Source organism: Pomacea canaliculata, linkage group LG12, assembly GCF_003073045.1.
Source record: "Pomacea canaliculata isolate SZHN2017 linkage group LG12, ASM307304v1, whole genome shotgun sequence".
NCBI lineage: Eukaryota > Metazoa > Mollusca > Gastropoda > Architaenioglossa > Ampullariidae > Pomacea > Pomacea canaliculata.
In genome coordinates this window covers 13,826,073-13,846,582 of record NC_037601.1, presented here as the reverse complement: position 1 = coordinate 13,846,582, position 20,510 = coordinate 13,826,073, and the positions used below count along the sequence as shown (strand labels likewise).

General features: G+C 37.2%; 1 protein-coding gene across 7 annotated transcripts; it reads right to left on the bottom strand.

The window, feature by feature from the left end:
• Positions 1-656: 656 nt before the first annotated feature.
• On the bottom strand, positions 657-19,008 carry LOC112577120 (heat shock factor protein-like). Of its 7 annotated transcripts, none has more exons than XR_003102010.1 (14): positions 18,871-19,005; positions 18,483-18,756; positions 17,538-17,646; positions 16,862-16,995; positions 15,604-15,731; positions 14,653-14,728; positions 14,006-14,191; positions 13,634-13,744; positions 10,017-10,384; positions 7,525-7,627; positions 6,612-6,704; positions 5,315-5,387; positions 3,744-4,631; positions 657-3,636 (listed from the first exon to the last, which is right to left on the bottom strand). XR_003102010.1 is itself a non-coding variant. In XM_025260082.1 (14 exons), exons 2-13 carry the CDS (start codon positions 18,651-18,653, stop codon positions 5,033-5,035), a joined length of 1,569 nt encoding a protein of 522 aa, XP_025115867.1. In that variant the 5' UTR covers positions 18,654-18,756; positions 18,871-19,008; the 3' UTR covers positions 4,504-4,631; positions 5,003-5,032. The 7 variants fall into 7 exon arrangements, 6 of the variants coding, with proteins under 6 accessions (XP_025115864.1, XP_025115865.1, XP_025115866.1 ...); XM_025260082.1 differs by lacking the exon at positions 657-3,636 and adding an exon at positions 5,003-5,049 and having other exon boundaries at positions 4,504-4,631; positions 18,871-19,008; XM_025260083.1 differs by lacking the exon at positions 657-3,636 and adding an exon at positions 5,003-5,049 and having other exon boundaries at positions 4,505-4,631; positions 6,660-6,704; positions 18,871-19,007.
• Positions 19,009-20,510: the final 1,502 nt, after the last annotated feature.

The following is a 20,510-nucleotide window of genomic DNA, read 5'->3' as shown; positions in this document are numbered from 1 at the left end:
GAAGGCGGTAAAGAAAGATAACTCTAATTTAATTGCGATGAGACTGTCGATGGACTTCGGTCGGATGGCATGTGACTGGGAACAATAACTTTTTGTTGTCTTTTTGTTGACCAATTTCGGTCATGCGACCAAAACTATAATACTGACAGTACTAAAAACAAACAAAACAAAAAAAAAAAAGAAATTTCAACGAGTTTCATTTTCAGTTCGTAAAAGTGTTCAGCGTTTCAAAGTCAAACGAACAAGAGATTCAGTAAGAAATAAAGATGATTTGACAATTAAAAGTGGTTTCGCATTATTTGTGACTGGCTTGCTTTATAAAAATAAAAGTTTGCTTGTTGACCAAGTGACTTTTGCACTTGAAAGAGAGAACAAAGAAAGAATAATCAGGCCTATATATATCATTACGCACATACACATTATCCCTCTTCCTCGCTTCTCTCTCTTCCACACTGCCTTTTTATCACAGGCACAGACTCTGCCTCACAGAGTTTCGTCAGTGACCTTTTTATATATATTTTTTAACATTACCCTTACTTTGCCATTACTTCTTAAATTAGACCCTATTTGCGTCCAGCATTTCATGCCATATTTTAGTGTCACAAACGGTGACTCGCACACTTCTTTAAAAAAATCCCAAACAAATGCTGTTCTTGTTACCTTTTTAATAATTTATTTTGTGAAAAATTATCCTTTAAAAATATATGCTGTTGTTGACATCAGTTCTTCGTCTATATACACAAACTTGAACATATCTAAGGGTTATAGAGTATTATTCAGCTCCAAGATGATCAGGGCAACTGCTATATGCACTACTGACAACAAAACAACAATATACTGTACCTGATGAAGACGACAGGAAAAATGACTAAAACATGGGTTGTGAAGGATCTAGGCAGAAAAATATGTTGGCTTTAAAAATAAGCTTCCTTTCAAACACTGTCTACAAGCTGGGAATGGATGAAGTCAGGCTTCAGTTAGCACCAGCTGTGTGTTGAAGACTATATATATAGTTGTTTAAATAGTATGTACATTGTGTTTGCGATTTGATGATGGCTTAAAAGTGGAATAATTTCAAGTTTTGAATAAAAGGTGATAACAATTAAATCTGAAGGTCGGTGACTGCACTTGATATATAATCGATGTTACATGCTTTATAAAACATTCAACAAAGGGACACAGAAACCTGGTGCTTGTAGCCTGGAACAGTAATAAATACAAAGCAGCAGGGTTCGGATAAAAAAAAATACTATGAGGTTTCATGGAAAAGCATGTATATTAGTCAACACTTCCAATATTAATACATCCAGTCTTCCTGGCCGTAAAATCATATTGTCACCGCATTTGATATACCTAAAATATTCTTAGTCTATGGTAAAATCATGGTTTGTAATCACAAGAGTAACCAGTGGAAATGTGAAGAATATATATATAAGGCTATACTTACTCAAACATCAGTAATTTTATTCAGCCTCTTTATACTGCCTTTTTTCTCATTTATGCTTTATATTTTCCTCTTCCACTTTTTTAGTTTTAAAATGCTTGACAGTAAGGTCCTACAAGATAGCAACAAAAATATGCGTAGAGCCAACATATAAATGAGGATTTTAACTGGAAGTGCTGGTTGATTACTGTGTGCTGAAGCTATATTATGCCAACGTGATTAACACAGTGAAAAAAAAAAAGAGGTGAATAAATTATACAAAAGAATGATTAGCATATGCTGAAAAATGGAAAGTCTATATCCACAAAGATGGGTTTAATTTCCCATGGAAACACGCTTGTCAAGAATGAACATCATTGGAGCCTGGGGTAGTTTGCAAATTCTTCTTAATCAAAAGAAGAAAAGCTGAGTGAGAGAAAAGGAATGAGGTAAAATGCAAATCAAAATACTGACACCAATCTACACTGAAAAGTAGAGTATGCTGCCTGCACCAAACAGATAATATAAAACACAATCAGTTCAACGCAGAAGAAAAGAGAAAATATTGTCATAGTAACTTGTCATTTGCAAACTAGCAACAACAAAGAAAGCAAATGGTAGGATAATTGTTGTCTATAGTTCTCGGCAAAAAGAATTAAATACATGATGGTACAAAATGTTACATCTAGCACAACTCTATTCTGCTAGTTTCTTTGTATTCGCTGCTAATTCATATAAGGCTAGAAGCAAGTAAATCAAGCTTTCTGGAAACCATTAGCCAAGGAATTAAAATGATTTCGTTATCAAAAAGTAATTGATAAATCAAAAATCTTAATTTTTTTATTAATTGCTGTTTAAATTTGTGATAGAAGAACAAGTTGCATATGTCAATTCATAAAAGCAGAGCAATGAATGAGCATACCTCTTAGAATGTGAAGACTACTTTAAAAATTGAAACTGAGGTAGTGGTGTGAAGTCACATCTATTTGAAGGGTGAAATATTTATAGGTTCATGGAAGCAACACATTTAACCCAACAGATGTACATTTTTTTTAATATTCACTTTGATAGCATCTGTTTCAAAGTATTGTGATGTTGGCAATGAGATTGATATGATGTTTGACAAAGAGCAAACAATAAGAAGTAAAATCTATTAATTATGCACATTAATATAACTAACACCTTTAGTAGTTTAGTTAAAGATTTTATACAGTGCTTGTAATGCAAGCAAAGGTCATATGATGGAAATCTACATGAATTAGAGCTGTTGATTACCTACAGTTCTGTTTTAAAAACCCCCACAAAATAAAAACGAAACCGCCTTTTATTTTTATATGTGAAACACATAATTAGCTTTCATTTACACAGAACTACAATACTTTATTTGCTTTATCCACAAATGTGGATACTTTAAGATGCAAATTTACAAATTTTTTATTTCATTCAAACTACGATGAAGACTAGCCACTGTCAAGTCTTCTACGTCACAGCCTGCCACATTTTTAAAACACATGAATTCATGCAATCCAGTCCTAATTCATTCTTTCTGCATATTGCTTTATTGGCATCTTCAAGGCAAATGGCAGACACTCCAACATACTCAAGTGCCACTGTACATTTTACTTATTAACAACCCATGCTACACCGAGGAAAAAAAGGACAAACTCAAACAAACCACATGCAGGCTTATATTGCCATAAAATAAACGAACTATGCTTGCTAGGAAAACAGGATTTAGAAACAAGCTGATGACTGTCAACATGCATTCTTCATTTCCATGTGTACCACAGTTATAAGGCATATCTTCAACAAAGATACTCAAACAACAAAATGATATATTTCTCTTGTACACTGAAGCTACACACACTCACCCAAAATGTGTAGAGGGAAAAGTTTAAGTTACAGTGAAACACCAAATTGTGTAAAACAATCACAATGAAAATTTCTTCAGCAAAAAATAAAATTGTCCAAGTTATTTTATCCCAGCACAACCTGAAATACGCCTTCACTTTCTTTTGACCAGTAAGGAACAAAACGGACCTTTCATTATTTCCCTTGATTGACTTTCCAAATTCTAAAAAAAAACAAAACAACCTGCTTAGCAGGCATTGTTAAAAGCGAGTGATGTCAACTGCAGGTGAAGAAGCTGTACCAAAACAGTCTTGTGCTTGCTGGTCAAATGGTTGTCCATTAGCACACACTTCTGTGGAGACCTACAAGTAAATAGAATGCAAACTATACAATTTTTACCATATTGCAGCAAGACAGAAAATGTGGATGGATTTAATTTTTACAGGATGATACATTTTATTTCACTTACATGAACAGTCTCCAAGAAAAAACTCATGAAGGCTGGTAGGCGATACTTGGTGAACGCTTTGCAGGGAAACTTTTTTTTTTTTTGGTAACAAAGGAAAGTAAAAGTGGCAAACTGTTCATCGACTAAGGATGTGTTCTGATTCTCTCTCTTGTGAAGTAGATTTGTAAATGGAACTTTAGTAAGGTCAACTTTATGACACTGCACCGAACTTTCTTGCAACTGGATTACTGCTTCTGTGAGTTGTCTCCTTGAAAGATCAGTGTTCACTGCTTTCATATAAACATTTAACATTATTCTGGGTTGAGAAACAAGTGGAAGTACTTGAATACTGATGAAAATAACACACAAATAACTGTTTTGTATTATACAGTTGGCATCTTGTGTATGCTTGAACACTTTTTCTTCAACTCATATTCCTTTCAGTTTGTTTCTATACAACCTTTCCTACATTCTTGTGAAGCCTTGAAAAGCTTTCCTACAAGGACCATGTGTCAGAGACCAGATGCAATTTCAGTGGTATGCATCTACCATGTAGCACTCATCACAAAAAACACTCTTTTCATAAATTTGTCTTCTTTATAAAAGCACTGCCTATTATTCTGTCTGCTCTTTCTGTCCTTCAATCAAGATCCTCAACACTTATGTCAATGTCACCATTTTCACCTAAATGGAATCCGACATTAGATGATGGTTTTGGTGTGTTCAGGGTAGTCTCTTTATTGTCAAAGAAATTTGGCAGTCCCTCTTCCTGGCGTTTTTCGTTGTTGAAGAATATTGGAAGATCATCATCCTCCTCCTCTTCATGATTCATTTCTGAAGCGGTAAGGGTTCCAAAATCAAAAAGGTCAGGCAGTACTTCTGGAGGCTGATACTGCCAGAGTTCTTGTCCTAAAAAAGAAAATAAATTGTCACATCTTCACCTAAATGTTATATTATTGAATGTTGACTTGAAATGCACAAAAGAAAGAGGACAAAAACTCTTTTGTCTCACAACTGACAACTGAGATTATTACTATACTTAAGATTTGATGTATGAAGTAAAAGCTATGAATTCTGTTCATGTTTTATAAGTATTAGTACTATATAAATCATCTTATTTATGCAAATAAACTGTCTTATAATCAACCAAAAGCAGAAAACCCTCTCAGTAAACACATAACCACCTTTTCCTATAGAACATGCCCAGGCAGTTGTAAAACAACGTACACATCATGCAGCTGAACGATAAAGTTTGCCAAAGTTCAATATTAACAATGTACTTAGTGTGACTTCCACATAAAAGCTTGGCATCAAGTGTAGTTCAAACCTGTTTGACAGAAGTGGGAGTGAAAAAAATCAAAAAACCGCTTTATCTTGGTGCTACCACCTCAAACCATGATCTTCAGACTTCGCACTGGCTGTGTTCACTTTCAACCCAGCGATTCAAACTGTCTATTTAAAATAAATTGTCATGTCTAACAGCATTAACTGTAGTTAGTATGATCAACTGACTGTTGTCTTTTAACTGAAGTTTAATGTATTTCTCAATAACCCTCCCTTCCTCCAAATCTAATTAATTCAGAGACTCATACCTGTGATGCTGCCACTAATCTGTGGTGAGATACTTGCTTCTGTGCTGCCAACACCTCCCATAATATCTGACAACTGAAAATGATTTAGAAACCAACAAACGTGATTAATTATTCATGCCGGAAAGATAAGACGCACCTAAGAAAACAATAAAAAAAAATTTGGCAAACTTTTTATACAAGGTTCAAATAAAAATTAAAAAAAATTTTTTTAGCCAATCTTTATTATGCCATTTATACAATGATCTAACCGAACACTTATAAAAAATACTTTTGTCTTTCTATACTAAGTATGGAAGTGTGCATGTATAGATGCAAAAACAGTGTGACAAAGTAACCTGAAAAGGCAATGAGGCTGAGTCCATTGTTATAAAATATAGATAACTTTTTTAATGTGCAAAACAAACTTGTACTTCAGCCATAAGCTCTGATCTTCCTAACAGTTTTTGACATAGAGAATTATGCCATGTTCAGACTACTACAGGTTATAGTTTCTAAAGAATGAAAAAAGGTTCACTGATGACCTCAAGAGTAAATAAATGGTAAACATATCTTGGACACAAAATTTATGCTTAAGTGCATTTTAAAGTGCTGTTAAATAATGTAACATCAACAGCCATCTGAAAAATACTTTTTAAAAAAAAATGGTAGTTTTTAAAAAAAAGCTTCTGAAAAAAGTACATCTTTGACTTAAGAAACTGAACAGATTCTTTGTTTCCGGAAATGCCTATTTCTGTATGTCACGCTTTTCTTATCTTATCACTTCTCCTGCTTTTCCTGTTCTATTCTGACTCTTGTATATGGATGCCGAAAGAAAATTTAACATTCACAAAAAGGTTTTTTAAATGATTCTTTTTTTCTCACTTACATGTGAGAATTTCTTATTATAGAGTGACATGGTTGAGCCAAAATACAAAAAAGCTTTAGCAATTGAAATGAAGTTTCAAGTACTTGCAATGAGCTTCATAAGGCTATGAACACAGACTTTATTCATGCTAAATCGAACTACATCTGTAGTCCTATGAAGAGTGCAAATAATTGTTACATACATTTAACTCCTGCGAAATGGCTTTCCCCCATCCCCCACAAAAGATGTGCACATATCGAAACATGTCTATATTCAACACAGAAATGTCTCTTCATACATCTACCTTATCTGTCATACCATTCAGAACAATAAAAAGACCATCAGAGACAATCAATGTCAGACTTGAAAGTAAGAGATTTTGAGCACAGGCATAGGAAAAAACTCCCACATTAAGCAGCCGCAATAAAAGAATGCTCTTGTTCAGAACTTTGCCTGTCTGATCCTATGAGATGACAACCACTCCAACTCATGAGCACTTACAGGGGAGTCCAAGTTCACTGGCAGAGGGCTCTGGGGGTCAAACAGCTGTGGAAGGAAAACATGATGGGCTAATCAGTTTTCAGGCTGTGCACAGCATGTGAAATGGGCACCACATGGTTGTAGCCACACAACCAGCTCTTCTTTGTACTTTCCTAGAAAGGTCAAACTTAAACAAGATTGTTCACATCTGCTCACTCACTCACCTGTGGAGGTCACCCTGGTATTCTGATGGGAAAAAATATGAATGCATGTATGGATATGTTGTGTGTGCAGTGCATGGATGTGAAAGCATTCTCTCATATGAATCCATGTCTGAATGAGAAATATTGGTTATCATGCAATAAAAATACTAAAATAAGGCCTGAAAACCCCCAAAAAACACACCATGCTTAAAACATGCATGGAATTCATTGACAAATATTAAAAAATGCTTTTTCAGTTAAATGGTGAGATTTGCCTTCATAAATAAACCAGAAATTGAGAAATTAAAAAAAGAAGAAATTTATTTTACAAATCTAGACAATATTTTGACACAGTTTCATCAACTGGCATTTAATCTAAGCTTCGTTCAAATTCTTTAAATTATTCTTCCTTCACCGACAGTAGTTACAAAAATACTGTTAAGGATTCCCAATGGTAATTTATTAACTCTGCTTCATTGAAAAAAAAAAAGCCAGAAATGTTAGTAAACATGCTTGTGAAAGGAAGACAAATCTCCCACAGCAATTAACACCGCTAAGATAGTATATGCTTCCTGCATTGGTAAATATTCCATAAAACCTTAGACTTCTGGAATTTGGACTCAAAAGCTTAACAAAAGCTTCAATCAAAACAGGAATTCACAAATATCTGATTAGTAACATACCCCAAGAAGGATGCTGGTATCCAGGTTGTACTGACCACTGCTGAGAACTTCCTTAAGGTGATCAATGTCTGCTTGCAAAAACTCCAACTGGTCTGACATGTCCCTTGAGTAAGATAAAGAAAATGAGTAAACTGGTCTACAGAAAAACAGTTAAAAAAGGATTAAATTATAATGTATGTCACAGTGATAGTTTATATCCCTGTGTCTGGACTTCCCTTAGACAAGGACATCATGATTAGAGCATGTGTTTACTAAATAATAATAATAATAAATGCAAAATTTTAAAGAGCATACTCACACTTCTAAGGAGCATGCTCTTAGCACTTAAGAACAAGAACGAAGCACGGACATCATACAAGGGACAGGAAAACAAATAGGATATGAACTATAAAAGAATAAACAACCATACTAAATGAAGAATAAAATCAAATACAGAAAACACAAAGAGGAACCAAATGACAAAAACAAGAGCTGAGAGTAACATGATATTGCAAAAGGAAGGGTGTGAAAAAGGACTAGCATTATAGGAAAAGTTGTTGGGAGTAATGTTTACAGAAGAGGTGCGTTTTCAGTGCACGTTTAAAGGATTCAATAGTAGGTAGGTGGTGGATATGGAAAGGGAGAGAGTTCCATTGTTTAGCTACAAATAACTAAAAATTCTGTGGCCACATGTTGTTGTTTTGGTGAAAGGAAGAGTAATGAGACGGTCATCAGACGAGGAGTGGAGTTGTCTAGCTGGGACATAAGGGAAGAGTAGTTCAGAGAAATAACCAGGGCAGGTGCCAGCAAAGAAATTAAAACACAGCACGGACAGTTTGTACTGGTTGCGGGAACGGATGAGAAGCCAGTGTAGAAAAGGAGAGGGGTGGGGTGGTCATGTTTCCTAACTCTAAGCACCAGATGTGCAGCAGAGTTCTGTACATTCTGGAGTTTGTGAAGAAGGTATTCAGGGCAGCCAGCAAGCAAGGAGTTGCAGTAATCAAGTCTGGATAAAACAAACGCACAGACAAGAGTGTTTGAAGCATGCGTAGACAGAATGTGAGGGATTGCGCTGATCTTGCGTAGCTCATAATAGGCAGAAAGACAGACAACTGTAACTTGTATAGCATGTCTGCAGTGAGAATGAATCCCAGATTCCTGATGGAGGACACAAAGGTGATGTTGGTTTCACCCCCCTTGATGTGACTTGGTGGACAAACGAGTGAAGATGGATTTCTTCTTCTCGAACATAGGAGGGCTTCCATTTTATCACCACAGAGTTTGTTTGACACCATCCAGTCTTTGACTTCAATAATACACACTTCTATGGTGCTGGTAGCACAGCAGAGTGAGACTCAGCCAGTGGAGTGGAGCAGTACAGCTGCATATCATCAGCATGACTGATGAGAAACGTTGTGAGACTGGATGCAAGATGAAAGTGGCTTCATATACAAAATAAACAGAACTGGGCTGAGAACTGAGCCTTGAGGGATGCTACAAGAAAGTGGAGCTGTGTGAGATGTTTGACCATCAACATACACAGTCTGTGTCCTATCAGCGAGAAAGGAGTTGAACCACGCTAGAGCAGGTCCAGAAATCCCTTGAAAGGTGTGTAGTCCATGAATGAGCAGAGAGTGATCCATGGTGTTGAATGCAGCAGACAGGTCCAGTAGAGTTAAGGCAGAAACATCACCACTGTCAAGGGTAGATAATATGTTGCTGGTCATTTTAATTAAAGTAGTTTCAGTACTGTGAAAAAGTCTGTATGCTGACTGAGCATGGGGGATGAGCTGGTGCTCTTGTAAGTAGGCCCTGAGCTGTGTCAAAACTACTTTCTCTAAGATCTCTTTGAGAGAAAAGACAAGTTGGAAACTGAGCGATAATTGTTCAATGCATTGACATCAAGCATAAATTTCTTAAGAAATGGCTTCACCAGGGCATTTATAAACAAAGATGGGAAAACACCTGATGACAAGCTGACATTTACAATGTTTGTAAAACACACAAATGCCTCTATGGTTTCCTGAATCAAGAACACTTCATGCTGTTCTTTACAAACCTAGGCCCAGTTTAATAATAATAACCATATAAAATCTGTATAAATGTTTAAAAATAAAACACATTAACTCTCAAATTGTACTGCATAAACAACCCTACAGATCTGAAGCAGTTATTATCACTGCTATACTCAGAAGAATGTTCTAGATTTAAGAAAAGCAAAAGCAGGCAGCTTTCCTTACTGTGTAATACTTACAACATAAGAACAAACAGGTGACTGCTGTTGCTTTCTGTCCTACAGTGGTGTATGAGTATTGCCACAAACAAGGTGAATGCAAAGCCAGCACTCCCTTCTCATAGCATTCAGTACCACATTAAAAAAAAAAAAAAAAACAAAACAAAATAAAAAATTAACCAGACCCAACTTATTCTTAACCCACGAAAAAAAAAAAAAAAAAAAAAAAAAGAAAAAAAAGAAATAAAAACCACTCCACATGCACTTTACTGAAACTTACTTTGTTGAAGAAAGAGGTCGGTCTGAAGGTCTCAATATGACCTGTCCAATAGAGGAGGGAAGTAGAGCTTGCTCTTGTGACTCTATCTTTGGTTGCTGCAGCAGCTGTTGGTCTGGTGGCTCAGGTGAGGGGGATGATCCAGGCAGTGTGTCAGGAACAAAAGCCTTTGGAATATCAGACTGCTCAGGAGTCACCATGCTGGCATCAAGAGGAGAAATATTTGCTGACATGAGTGCCTGGTCCAGCAGACTTTCCAGACCAGAAGTCTGTGATCGGTTAGAAGCTGCCTTTACTGCACTTGTCTGTGCTTGTGGCTGAGGCACTGACATTTGGTGGGTAACACGGATGGAGTCTTTAAGTGGTGATGACTGTTGAGAAAAATGTAATACAGAGCTGAAGCTTCCGTACATGACACCATGAACAGGACACTACAGTTCCTTATACATGGAGGGGGGGGGGGGGGTATTGGTGTTTTACGCCGTGCCAGCAACTAAGGCTATATTACGGCAAGCAGCCAGCCCTGTAAACAGATGCCACGTGCAGAGAAAGAACAGCGTGCCCGAGACGAGAAATGAACTCTGGGCAGCCAACCTTCACTGTATTGGTGACAGGCGCTAACCGTTGCGCCACCGGACCGCTCCTTATACATGGAAGATGCTCCAATAATAACTATAATAATTATATGATTTATATAGCACATTTCCCCACATGGAGATGAGCTTAATGTGCTTTACAAGATGTAAAGGACAGTAGGTAGTGATGATGTATGACTGAAAAGGGCATCATAATCAGGCAAACATGCCAACAAACATGCAAAGTGAACACTGCTAGGAACACGGAACAATGCAGAGAAGGTGGAGAAAGTATCAGTCAGGGTAAACTGGTTACAGTAGGTATTTCTGAATGAGATAAGTTTTAAGTCCAGATCAGAAAGCAGGTATCTCCACTGTATTGAGAGATAGAGGCAGGGCATTCCAAATACTGGGGTTACCAAAAGAGAATGAATGATGGTGGAACCTTTCCAGGCTGATACGCCCGAAAAACTGGTGTACAGAGCAAACTGACTTTCCTGGCTTGTAAGGTGACAAAAGCTCAGATTGGGGCAAGAGCATGAACAACATGATAACTAAGTATGGCGATCTTGAATTTGACGCAAACCTGAACTGGCAGCCAGTACAGATCGTAAAGAAGTGGCATGACACAATCAACCTACCACTAGCAGAATACACTGTGAACAGTATTGTTGTGAGCTCTCTGAAGCCTATCAAGCAAGTGGTCAGGGAGATCAATAAACAGAGAGTTATAATAGTTAAGCCTGAACAATACAAATGAGGGCATAAGCTGCTTGGTGAATGCAACAGAGAAGAGATGTCTGGGTTTTTTTTCCCCCTCTGTCCACCTTGGCATTAACCTTGATCCCCAAACCCTCATCCCACCGAAAAAAAAATTTCCATTTGGTTGCATAGCACTTCCATCACTTGAACAAGGTTCTATTCAAAGTTGTATTTTCAACATCACATGCCATAGTCCCTTGTGCAACATTCAAATGCTTTTCTTGAGGTCAATAAAGTTGCTGGTGTTGTTTTTCAATCAGGATGTGACAGCTGAAGTATAATTGCAACTGTCTGGTCTGAAGTCAGCAGCAGCAGTGTTCATGCAATTCTGGATGATTTTAAGGATGACTTTGCCTTAGTTGCTGATTACCCTTTAGTTCCATCAAGTCAGTTAGTTCAAGTACAGTGGCCCTGTTTTGGAACACTGTTTCTTTTCTTTCGAAGGGGTATTAACAGTAATTGCATTCATTCTCTAGGCTGATTCATTCCCAGATTATTTGCCACAGAGCTGTGGATTGCTAAGCACCCACTGCATGGCAAACTCCAAGAAATTTACAAAAAACAGGCTTAAATGGAAAAGTCTGAATTATCTAATCAAAGAGCTTGTGCATGACAGAGTAGACCTTTCAGCAGTGGATTCAACACTATGCATGAGACTAAACTGGCTTCTAAGAACTTCTAAGAACTATTTATGCAGAATTCAGGACCACTATCCCAGTCATTACTTTGAAAAATAAACAAAAAATGACATTTTAAAAGCATTTACTAAACATGAGATTGCCTCATCCTACCCAGCAGCAAGCTGGACACACATCCAGACTGATAACTTAGTTAGAAAAAAAGTCAGATGTGGCATTTACATTAAAACCCTTGGCAGCACCAGGTGGCAGAATATACTTCAATTACGAGGCAAAAGTCCTGACACTCCTGCTAACTGCTATAGAGACTCTTCTCCTGCAAGCCAAGCAAGAAAAGCAGTCTTCTCTACATACTCATTTTCACCCCCTTCAAGCAAACATATCTAAACAGACTAACCAGACAATGCAGTTCCCACTGAATAACATTGACAAGCAAACCCAAACAACCAAGATTGTTCTGGATATCAGAATACAGAGGAACTGCAGGAAACGAGAGAGCAGACCAGCTGGAAAAGAAAGGTCAGCAGTAAAGAACACCGAGCAATGAGACTGTCAGACAAAGAAGGCGGCACATTAAAAGAAAAAAATCCACACTAAAGCAAATATGGCAGAAGCAGTCCACACACAGATGCAACTGCACACACGAGCAGGCACTGATCTCCTGCCCAAGGACTGGACACTGCAACCTCAACAATCGCTTACAGAGGACAGGCATAAAAGCCACGGCCCTATGCCCACGTGAAGAAGCAGACCAAAAACCACAGCACTTTCTGTAGTCCTGTCTGCTCTACCAGCAAATCCTGCCTAGATATCAAGCTCAAAGGATCCGCTGCCAATTTACATCAGACAGTGGATTCACAGCCCAAAAGACAGAGCATAAAATACAATCAGTTAAGCATTCGAAGAAGAAGGGGTTCACATAATGCAGATGTACCCCACAGAATTTATCATCTTTGTAACAGTAAACATATTTACCTATCACTTTTCCTCAGCATAATTTAAGTGAGGGCTTCCTTTGGTATGCGATGCAGAAAAGCACAAGAAATATTCAATACTAAGGCATCAGTAGGCTTTCTCATCTCTGTGCCCTGGTCCCCCAACCTGTCAATTATCTGAAGTGAATTTGTAGAAACTGAAAAGTAATGTGCTCCAAATTCTTTCTTTAATAATTATAATACCCAATATAGTTTTAAAAAAATGGGTCAAAAGTTTTCAACAAATTGTGAAATGAACAGATATGTTCACTTTGAGTTTTGTTTCTTCCCTTCTGAACAGTTAATCAGCTTAAATTTGGACACTCAGATAACAAATCCATCCTTGCAACACACCACTCTCTCTTTCCAATGCTAGCAAAACAGGTTAAATGAAGACGATGCCTGCATTGGTCTATGTACTGAAGAAAAATCTGGTTGTGGTCTCTCGCTGTTGCTGGTGATAATCATTTTAAGTGTTCTCTACCAATGTTTTCTTCATTAGCAAAATCTCTCATACTCCTTCATTTCAAATACATTTCCCCAGAAGCCCATAAAAGAAGAGTTCAGATCTGCAAGAACAGCTTAAGTTCACTGACTTTCAAAGACCCAACGCAATACTTTCTCCAGAACCTTTTCAGGCCGTTCTGTCTTTAAATGAGAAGTTTTCTTACATTTTGCAAGATGTGATCTTGGTGGCAGTCATCAGTATCCACCAACTCATGAATAACGGGGCCAGAAGCAGAGTTCATAGATCCTGTTCTTGGCATACTTGGGGCGCTGGGCTGCAAGGGATATTGATATATACAGTCAGGAAAGAAGCAAGTTTTCAGACTCTCTGGTGTGACAGACAAGATGGTTGTGGTGATGACAGTGATAGAGGTACAGTGGTGTGTATACTGTTTCCAGCATTTTATGATTTGGCTTTTTTTTCCAGCTGATTAAGGATTGATTTTGATCCAAAAGGCAAATTTTTTCCTCCCTCTCTCTCTCACACATGCACACACACGTGGGCAGGGAGAACTAATCTAAGAATCCTTACTTACAGACTGCACTGTGTAATCATGATCACTGGGACTATCCACATAAAAATGTGGCTTTTTCTTTGGGGAGGGACCTTTCCCCTCTTCATCTTCCAAATGAGAGGAATCCTTTAGCATAAGCGGAATTTTCCGCTTGAGTCCGGGCATGCCTCCCTGCCTGGTGACTAATGACAGCAAAAACTGGATCAACTGTGGACAGATAAAAAAACACACACAAAAAAATGAAATTATGAATGTCACAGATCTGACTTGACTTCTTATCACCTGCAAGTATTTGGACAGTCATAATGTTTGATAATGCTATTCTTCCAGCAAAGAAAAAAAATTGAGATCTATAAAGGTGACAGGTATGTTAATAACAGAAGAAGGATATGGAAGAATGAGAAGCCATGTACCAAAAAAGTTAAATTATTCTCCCTTCTCAAGATGCAACAATGTGGAAAATGCCTATGAATATTTAATTGTGAAAAAAACCTACTCATCTGCTTTCAAAACCTCACTTTTCTTCAAAGATTCCAAAAGCTGAAGGTAAGGAGTACCAAAAAAGTACAGGGAAAAAACCCAATTAAAAAAAACAAAAACATATAGCCTGTTTCAGGGAAGAAGTAACTGAAAAGAGCGAGAGAAAAGTTATAACAGTCCAAGATTACCTTGTTTACTATCTGCTGCTGCTGTACATGTTTCTGTCGTAGGGAGATCAGCTCCTTCCACAGAATATCATTTTGTCTGCACAAATAGCAACATTATTGATTTTAACAACTAGTCTAATACTTTCCTTCATATATTAGCTGGCCACATGTCATCTTCATCTGTAAATGTGCTTGTGTGAGCAAAAGGCAGATGTCTGTTCTGGACTTGTGCAACAAGACAGTAAGGATTAACTGATATCTAGCCTGGAGTATGTTTTGTGAGCATTTGAAAAACTATGTACAATCGGACCTCGATAAGTCGACCTTCCCTAAGTCGAAAACCTCCCTATATCGAATTAATTGTTAGTTTCCGGCCAAATACCTGCGGCTATTACGCCATTTTCCCTAACTCGAAAACTCCTTAAGTCGATTTTTTTTTCAGGTCCCTTTGAGTTTGACTTATCGAGGTCCGAACTGTATTGGATGCGCTGGAAAATATATGCTAACTCTGGTACCAAGTCTATTTTAAAAACGACCATGTTTAATAGAAGACGTATGTAAGGTTCAAGTATAAAAAATGGACATGAAAATATTGGCTGAAGATTTTCTAAAAATTGGCTAAAATGGCTAAAGATATGACAGTGCTGCAGTGGCTGCCTAGTTAAAACACTGCACATGATAATGCTCTTTTAATATATTTGCTTATTAACAAACAAAGCAAATGACAACGAGAACAAGAATGCTGCAATTATCATTTAGTATAAAAACTTGGCTCAGGACAATGTTGTCTTTGATATGCCCATTTAATTAACACAATATCAGTTTAATCAATTCCAATTTTCAACTCCTGTGGATCCAGCATGTTTGTTTCATTTGATAAGAAGTGTTATCACACACCAAAGTTTTTTTTTTAAAGCAATGGTAACAATGGTAACATGTTCTCAAGGTGATACCAAGAAATGAAATGCCTACTTCTTCAGATTCAGGAAGCTGGTTGACAGACTGTCCTGTTTGCCGCGGAGTTGGGAAACATCAGCCAACATTTTGTTTACATCATCAAGATTTAGATTTACTCCTGCCACCTCTTTGGTAGGCACATTCTGAAATCAATTCAAAGAAGCACTGATTCATTTCAGTTCAAAATGACAACTATGTATGTAGCTTTAAATAAGAAAGTGATCTTAAAAAAACTATTTTTATAGCCTACTGGCCATAGATGGTTCACCTTGTCCAAGACACTGCTTGAGGTACATTGGAACCTTGGCTAACAACCATAATCCTTTTGGAAAGTTGGTTGGTACCCGAAATAATTGGTATCCAAAACAATTTTCCCCACATAAGAAATAAAGGAAATAGATTAAATTGGTTCCAGTCCCTGTTTACTTCGCTAATGTATGAAAGTTACAGGCTATATAGTAGCACTTGTCCCTGGGGTTTTGCAGTGCCTTCGCACAAATGAACAACTCACTGATGCTAGCATCTTCTGTTTCTCGTTTATATACACAAGCAACAACTTTTCTACTTCTTCCATTATTTGAGGCCTTTGCTTTGTTAAAGTACTCACTCCTTTCCAAACATTAGCTTCTTTATGTCGAGACTGTCAACTTCGACATGCCTGTATCTGGCGAGATATCAGACACACGCATGCCTTCTTCATACTTTGAAATTATTTCCTTTTTCAATTCAATTGTTGGCCGCTTCCTTTTCATTACCTTGCTACTATTGCTCTTAATCTTTTTTGGAGCCATGATTGAGGGCTATATTATTAAAATCAAGCACAAAAATCACTAAATAAGAAGGATGCGCACAGATAAAGAAAACGAATGACCGATCATAACTATGTCTCGAGCGCAAATGATGCTTGGTCTGAGATGCTAGTCAGTCACGTGTGGATGATGTGGCTGTTTGGTATCCGAATTTTGTTCGGTATCCGGTGCAAATTTTTAAGGAAATTTTTGGTTGTTATCCAAAATGTTCTCTATCGAAGGCGTTCGCTAGAATATATATATATAGAGAATGTATATAAGAGTCCAACCCTCTCCTTTGGTTGGGTTTACCTTTAACAATAAACCAGGTTCCTATTTTGCTGGACAGCACCCAAGGGAAGTTTTCTAACCAGGTTCAAGTAAGCCAGTCACCTTTAGCTTCATACTTAAAAACATTAACCATAAGTTAAGCTATGGTGCTTTCTTAATGATCATAAGTCAAGATATATATATATATCCTTTACCTTTGTAACTTTGCGTTTGATCAAGTCAAGAAGTAGTTCCTGCCCACGCTGGAAGTATGGATGCTGGAACTCTAAATCATCCTTCTCCACCTTCAGCCCACCTTGCTCCACGTGAACAACTTTTCTAAACCCATCTGTTTTCAAATTTTAAAAAAAATGCAGGAAGTATGTTAAAAAGTATTTCAATATGAGCAGATGAAAATTTTCAAGAAAATATATAGCAATACAGTGTAAATTTTATTAATCATCCCACAGATCAAATGAATATTAATCTAAACCTAATGTAATAATAATAATAAATGCAATTTTTTTAAAGTGCATACTCAACACTCCTATTTGCTCAAGTCATCTACTGCTTTGCACTGCTAAACTGCTTATGCTTATAATACCCCATCTGTTATATTCTACTATTAGATCTGTTGGACCTGTGATTTTTGAACATGCTGCATACTGCCTGTGGCTATTGTCACCGGATAACCTTTGGTCACTCCATGTTAGTACAATAATAGTCTGATTTATATAGCAAACTGTCAATGTTCAGTGAGTTAAAACCCCACATGTCCAAATAATAATACATCAGATCAAAATCAGCACTCTTTAAAATACAATTACATGTTAAAATAAATATAAAACATGTGCCCTGTAAAACTGGAAAAAAGGAGTAAAATCAGCTTACACATATTTAGCTGTCTGATAAAGCTTGAAATATTATTGTGCTTGAAGTAGAGTGGCAAAATCTCGTGAGCAAACTGGGACTGCTCATAGATGTGAAAGCTCTTACCACTCTGAAAATACAAAGTTTTCACATCTTAAACTTTAGGTGGCATATACAAAAATAAAACTACCTTATTCACCTTTTTGAGGTGCTCCTACAAGAATTAAAAACACCTGAATAAAGACAAGCCCACATATTTACACATTACATGCTGATATCTAAATGTTTCATACAAGAATACCTTACAATGTACATTATTAATTATTTTATATCATTAATTTTATTTACACAGAAAATGAAAGATTTGCATCCTGCTCCTCTATTATAAGATGCCAATGCTGCATTAAAAACTGGTATAGTCCTTTGAGTTTTTCTTAGAAAACAAAACTTTACAGTTAAAAGATCCTATATTACAAATGTAAAGATTCTTGTTAGATAATTATAAGAATGACGGACTAATATATACATACCCATCGCCATGGAAAAAAGCTAGTGAAAAGTATTTTAGAAAGAGACCATGCCATTACTGGTAAAGGTCAATAGTTACATTTCTACATATTATGTGCTACTTCAAAACCTCCTAAATGTTGTTATGCAAATCGCTCAAAGAAAAAAATTTAAAAATATGACATGCTTTGATAATTAATAATTTTTAATCTGTGAGTTGAAAAGAGAATGTGTGAAGAAGTTGCATAAAGTTTACAAGTACGAACGATATTCAGCCCTTCATCACTGGGAACATTACACTAAAAACAACGGTTGATTAAAGTGACATGAAACTTCTTTACATTTTGAATATATATTCCTTCGAAAACTTTACTGATTCTGTACGGTTTCAATACTATTAATAGTTCCATGTCATTTTGACATAAAGTAATGTACACATGAAGCGGCGAAAACACTTACCGAATCCCAGCTTATTAGATGGTCAGTTAATGGGTTTTCAACGAGAGTCCATAATTTCATAAGGAATGCAGGAACATTGCTGCCACTGCCGGTTGCATTTTCTTGCACCGCATACGATTCAGTATCAGAACTAGATACAACAGCTCGTATTTTAGTCGCTTTGGAAGCCATTTCGTTGCGGTATCTGCTGAGTGGTTATTGCGCATGCGTAGGCTTGTCTTTCCGGCTTGGAGATGTACTTTTGTTTACTGAACTGCGCAATTCTTGTGTTTTCCTGTGCATCAATATTAAGCAACAATTTACGCATTTTTATGGGTAGCAAGGGGAAATAACACTTTTCTGTATGACTTTTTAATTTGTCCTTGAAAACTTAATGCATGGTACTTACAACTATGAACTGATGAAATTGCATCTGTTGTATGACCCTAAGTACTGTTACTTCCCTCAGTATCATACACGGACGTCCGTTCCTTCATGCATAGCTCTCAAGCTGTTGTTTGCTACTGGTCAGTTTGTTCAATCTACCACATCCCTGGTGGTTAGGTGAAAAGTTTAGGCTAATTCAAATTAACTAAAACTTAACATACGAGGCAGATTTGTTTCACAATTTCATCAAGCATATTGCCCAGGAGAAGACACATTAGACCAGATATAATTAGAGAAATATGTTAATTTCGCTTCTGTGTTGAAAGTACACGACAAGGTTACAGGAACGTCCAGCGGAATTGCGACGTTGGCGATCGGGACCTTCCCCCGGCCGCGAGACGCAAAAACATCACGTGACCTACACCTCCAAGGCCTCTACATTTCCATGCAACCGTAGCCGCGTGTTTGTGTGTGACTTTAGAGAATGTAAGAGACGAACCTACCCTGCTTATTCTGCTTCAGACAATCTATTTGCCCTTTAAGAAGTAAAACTGGCACTCAAAGCGAAATCAGTTTTGAGGGAAAGGTAGAAATATACGGTACTTTTTTAGTTAGTATGGGAAACCATTCGGTGTTAAATAATTAAAGAGTTGTCTCCCTTAGACCAGGGGTGGGCCATTTTGATATTTACGTTTGCGGGCCAAACAAAATTATCTACTTAAAAATGAATTTGGTCTAGCTGTAGTTTCGCCACACTAGTGTGCTAGCACTTTTATAACGTGTACAATCCCACCCTTCCTGGCATTGCTTTCCTCTGAGTCACCACAATACGCCTTATCGAATTAAGAAAAAAGATTCTCTGCTCCTATGCATAAAAAGACTGTTTGTAGTCTGTAAAATACATCTCTATAATTAGAAAGTTCATAGAGGAAACTCGGTATACAGTAACAAAGCTGTTTTCCTAATGCACAATTTTCTGTTTATGGATGGGCAGTGAAAGTACATTAATAGTAATAATATTAGAACACACATACCCTCTTCCTGGTGGAGTTCATGGCATTTACCAGGCCTGACGAGAGGGGGGGACAGGGTCTGGTGTACCCGGGCCAGCGGCTGTCAAGGGGGCCCGGCCTTGGTCAGTGGATTTTTTTTTCTTCTTCTCCTTTTCTTTTTCTTTTAAAGAAAGGTCTAAGGACAGAACACCCAAGCATTACATATGCAGAAGTTGAGTTTCAAGTCTGTAGAATACAATTTCGGGGTACTGGGGCCTGTCGTGAAAAGTGTAGTCAGCGTGTAAACAACTTTATGTTCAAGTAGTGATGTAGATCCTAGTGCACTTGTCCTAATGTTTGCAGTCTATATTTCGTTACTGAATGAAGTGTAGATATTGAGATTCAAATTGTAAACATACATTATATACTGGGAAAATAATTTACGATTACAAGTACAAGGGGCCCGGAGAGGTCGTCTGTCCCGGGGCCCGGGCTGGCTCTCGGCGGCCCTGGCATTTACAAGGTGTACAGCCTATACACATTATACACACACAGGCTTGCCTGCACATACACAAATAATCTCATTAACTCTAACGAATTTTTACCAGCCAAAGCTTTTTCATTTGCTTATCCTTTGATATTGCTATTTAGAAAACATGGACTTTAAAAC